This window comes from Erythrolamprus reginae, chromosome 11 (genome assembly GCF_031021105.1).
Source record: "Erythrolamprus reginae isolate rEryReg1 chromosome 11, rEryReg1.hap1, whole genome shotgun sequence".
Lineage (NCBI taxonomy): Eukaryota > Metazoa > Chordata > Lepidosauria > Squamata > Dipsadidae > Erythrolamprus > Erythrolamprus reginae.
Genome location: NC_091960.1, coordinates 5,089,512 through 5,094,624, shown reverse-complemented (window position 1 = coordinate 5,094,624; position 5,113 = coordinate 5,089,512). Strand labels below are relative to the sequence as shown.

The window sequence follows — 5,113 nt, the reverse complement described above, 5'->3', positions numbered from 1 at the left end:
TAGTTCAATAAATTGTAGCTTGTCCTCAATTTGTGATTGTAACAGAGCCTGCTTATCACCTGTTGTAAGTTGAGGGCTACCTGTATTGCATTATAATGTTATTTCTTCCACGCTTTTCCCCAACTTAATCTCTCAGCCTTTCCATGTGGAAGACCCACTTTATCCTCTTAATCTTCTTAAGATCCGTCTTGCATTTGTTCTGATAATTTCCCCACTTACCGGTTCAATGTCATTTTCAAAATCCTCGTCTTCTGCACCAATGATGGACATAGCCAGGCCTCCTTGAGTTCCCAGGGCTGAACTCTGGAGGGGGAAAAACACCAGAAGTCCCCAAGGTTATTTACTTTATTGAATTTAGATGCTGTCCACTTCCTGAGGCCAGGGGTCACCAACACACACACACACATACACACAAACACATATGGCTATTGCTGGCCCATGTCTGTCTGTCTATCTAATCTACTTAGCTACTTATCTGTAATCTATCTGTCTGTTTGCCTTCATCTGTCATTTATTTATGTCTGCCTGCCTGCCTGTCATTTATCTATCTGTTATCCATCCATCTACCAGTATCAATCTACCCACCTACCTGTCATCCATCTGTGTCTGTCCGTCATGTCCCCCTGCCTGCCTCCCTACCTCTATGTTGTCATCTACCTGTCTCTCATCCATCCATGTCTGTCTGTCTGTCTGTCTGTCTATCTACCCATCCATCCATCCATCCACCAGTATTAATTTATTAATATTAATCTACTCACCTATCATCTATCTATTTATCTGTCTATATGTCTGTCATCTGTCATCTACCTATCTGCCTGTACCTACCTTCCTGTCTGTCAGCCATCCATCCGTATCTATCTATCTATCTATCTATCTATCTATCTATCTATCTATCTATCTATCTATCTATCTATCTCTACCTACCTACCTACCTACCTACCTACCTACCTACTTATCCATCCATCCGTATTAATTTATTAATATTAATCTACCTACCTGTCATCCATCTATTTATCTGTCTATATGTCTGTCATCTGTCATCTATCTATCTGCCTGTCTACCTACCTTCCTGTCTGTCAGCCATCCATCCGTATCTATCTCTCATCTCTCTCTCTCTCTCTCTCTCTCTCCCCCTCCCTCCCTCCCCATCTATCTACCTATCCATCCATCCATCCGTATTAATTTATTAATATTAATCCACCTACCTGTCATCCATCTATTTATCTGTGTCTATATATCTGTCATCTGTCATCTATCTATCTGCCTGTCTACCTACCTTCCTGTCTATCAGCCATCCATCCATATCCATATCTATCTCTCATCTCTCTCTCTCTCCCTACCTACTTACCAACCTACCTACACACACACATACATACCTATCATCCATCTATCCATCCATGTCTATGTCTGTCGGTCACCTGTCACCTATCTACCTACCTGCCTTCCATCTATCCATCCACACCCATGCCCATCCTATTTGCAAGCGCACCCCAGCCAATTACTTACTCCATTGTAGCCCTCCTCCAACTCCATTCTGCCCCCTTGGGGGGGACGGAGGGTCCCCAGCACCTGAGTCAGGGTGTCCAAATAGCCTGGATCAGCATACACCTGGAGGCACAGAAGTAGTATTATAATTACACAACAGCATGACTTCAATAGGGCTTGTTCTTTAGCTGGCATTCACCTTCATTTACATAAAGTCCTTCCCAAGAATTTAGGATGTCATGACGATTTGAAGGATTCCCCATCCATCTGAACTCCCCAGCTAGCACGTGTGGAGTTCAACGAAACCAGCATGCTTGTATTTCCAATAACCTAAATTTCCCAGCTGACATGCTTGGACTTTAGTAGGGATTTTTTAAACACAGCACAGTGGCTGCCACCTTAACTTTATTGCCTTTCCTTACATGCACCCTTGAAATAGGTGCTTGTTCCTTCACATCTGCAGTGGTTTAGGGTGCTTTGCCTGTGTTAAAAAATGCCCAAGGTCTGAAGTATTTGAAAATCATCGTTATCCGCACGTTTGTATAATTAAAAATAGTAATATTTGAATTAGGGTAACTGGTTTGAGAACAACATGAATACTTAAGGAAATTGTGTATACTGTAATATGATTACATCCGATAATAGCTTTCGGTGGATAGGGGGGGCTATAAATGTCCCACTTGTTTGTTATATGTTTTGTCTTTTGAATGTTTATTGTTGGCCTTGTGATGTATGTTGGCTGAAAAAGTAATAAAATAAAATAAAATAAAAATCTTCTCAGCCAAAAAAAAGAAAAAGTCATCGTTATCGGCACCGTTTTTTGCTTCCTCCAAATTCAAGATAGAGGTCCAACCTTCCATGAGAAAGAACAGTCTATCCCAACTGTGACAACTTTCAAAGGTTTGGACTTCCAACTCCCAGAATTGAATGACTTAGAAACTATTATTATTATTATTATTATTATTATTATTATTATTATTAATTAGATTTGTATGCCGCCCCTCTGCATAGACTGCATTATACAATATATAATGACAAATCTAATAGTTCGAATCTAAAATAACAATAATACATTTAAAAAGTCTAAAAAACAAGAAACCCCAATATATATACGTATATATATATATATAAAACAAAAACAAAAACACAGAAACATAGAAGATTGACGGCAGAAAAAAACCTCACAGTCCATCTAGTCTACCCTTAGAGTATTTCCTGTATTTTATCTTAGGATGGATATATGTTTTATCCCAGTGACTGTGGATTTATCTACCACGTCTGCTGGAAGGTTTGTTCCAAGCATCTACTACTCTTTCAGTCAAATAATATTTTCTCATGTTGTTCTTGATCTTTCCCCCAACTAACCTCCGATTGTGCCCCCGTTTTCTTGGGTTCACTTTCCTATTAAAAACACTGTCCCCCCCTTTCCCTTCTGTCCTCTAGACCAGGGTTTCCCAACCTTGGCGTTCTCTGGCTTGGGAATTCTGGGAGTTGAAGTCCAAATATCTTCAAGTTGCTAAGGTTGGGAAACACTGCTCTAGACTATACAGATTTTCATGAAGTCTTTCCTGATAGGTTTCATACTTAAGACCTTCCACCATTCTTGTAGCCCGTCTTTGGACCCTTTCAATTTTATCAATCTCTTTTTGTAGGTGAGGTCTCCAGAACTGGACACAGTATTCAACAAACGTGGTTTAGTTTAGGGTGTGGGAAGAAGACAGCCGTCTCCAAACTGTCACGAGGGATATAGGCAAAAGAAAAAGGTATAGAACAGGGGGGCAGAATTCATACACAGGAAGGCATTCAAGCTAACCCCCACCAGCCCCCATTACTCAGAAATTCCTGCCTGAGGTGGAGGTGAGTAGGGCATGAATGCTGCCTCTGTTACCTACAAAGAGGCCTCAGAGAAGCGGCTGGCAGTAGTAGGGAAAGGCCCCACCCCACAGGCAGGCCTGACTCATAAGGAGGGCAGTTTTCCAAGCGGCTGGCCGGTTGGCACTAAGACAGGGAGGAGCTCCTTTTGGGGAAAGGAAAAAAATATGGGGGAATAGTGGGGGGGGGGAATAGCAGCACCCCATTGTGACACCCTGGAGCAAGAGTCTCCAGCTGTGGCAACTTTTAAGACTTGTGGACTTCAACTCCCAGAATGCCTCAGCCAGGTTTCCTGCCTGAGGAATTCTGGGAGTTGAAGTCTACAAGTCCACTAGCTTTGCTGGCTAAGGAATTCTGGGAGTTGAAGTCCCCAAGTCCCCAAGCTTTGCTGCCTGAGGAATTCTGGGAGTTGAAGTCCACAAGTCCCCAAGCTTGGCTGGCTGAGGAATTCTGGGAGTTGAAGTCCACAAGTACATAAGCTTTGCTGGCTGAGGAATTCTGGGAGTTGAAGTCCCCAAGTCCCCAAGCTTTGCTGGCTGAGGAATTCTGGGAGTTGAAGTCCACAAATCCACAAGCTTTGCTGGCTGAGGAATTCTGGGAGTTGAAGTCCACAAGTCCCCAAGCTTGGCTGGCTGAGGAATTCTGGGAGTTGAAGTCCACAAGTACATAAGCTTTGCTGGCTGAGGAATTCTGGGAGTTGAAGTCCACAAGTCCACAAGCTTTGCTTTTTTTGCAAAAATGAGGGCGTTTTAGCCTTCCCCCAATCCCCAGAAGCACTCCCAAAACCTTAGGGCTCCTAAAATCTTGTACACCCCGTTTTTGTGAAAAATGAGCCCATTTTTTGCAAAAATGGAACGTGGCAGCGGGATTCAGAAGGCCGATAATGGCTGCATCTGATGTATAAGTCACACCAACATTTCCACTCTCTTTTAGGAGGGAAAGGGTGCATCTTATACTGCAAAAATACAGTATATTCCTTTTTTTGGGACTTGCTGTCTCTCCATAAAGGAGCAGTGAAGAGCTGACATTAAGAACTGGGTGGCTACTTGCTACCACCTCATGGAAAAACCATGGGCTTTTTTAACCGGCAATTATGGCACTCGAAAAGTTTTGAGGCTCAATAAAATTTGCGCAAATTAAATGAAACCAGATTCCGAAGTTCCTTTCAGGACATGTTTACACCCGGCCCATCATAACCGATTCATCATTTAGCCACCTGTAGACCTAGAAATTAATTCCAGAAGGCAACCTAAAACAGAATAAATCAAAAGCTGGGTCTTCTTTTGTCGTCTGGTCTCGGCAACGGACCACAAGAACACGAGAAATGCAAACTCAGGACAGAAAACATTCCTGAGAACTAGCAGCTTTGTAACTAGGCAGGGATAACTTTGCAAGAGCAAGCTGGATTTGAAACTGAATTTCACGTTTTTAAGCAAAGAGCTTGCAGCTAAGGATATTATTTTCCTTGAAAGAGACTCCCGGTTGTTGTTGTTGTTTTAACAGTCAGCCCGCCGTAGACACACACCCATAAATTCAAGATACTGCTCTTATGTACATTCCAATGTACTTAGTAGGGGGGGGGGAACTGAGCTACTGCTGGATTTCTGCCAATAAACAGACATAAAATTTGCTTAGTGGAACTGACAACAACTGCCAAATTACAGCCCCAAAAGATAACTTTGGGAACAAGTTGTTAGGTTTTTAGAGGACTTGGAAACAATCACTTTGGCCAAGTGGTTACAGCTCCAGGCTGGAA

General features: G+C 42.5%; 1 protein-coding gene across 1 annotated transcript in view; it reads right to left on the bottom strand.

The window, feature by feature from the left end:
• The window catches only part of ARHGEF1 (Rho guanine nucleotide exchange factor 1), a 29,719-nt gene extending 28,208 nt beyond the window's left edge, over positions 1–1,511 (bottom strand). The window contains exons 1-2 of the mRNA XM_070764618.1: positions 1,507–1,511; positions 220–303 (exon numbers count right to left, since the gene is read on the bottom strand). Coding sequence (XP_070620719.1) covers positions 220–303; positions 1,507–1,511 — 89 coding nt within the window. The remainder of the gene's footprint in view (positions 1–219; positions 304–1,506) is intronic.
• Positions 1,512–5,113: the final 3,602 nt, after the last annotated feature.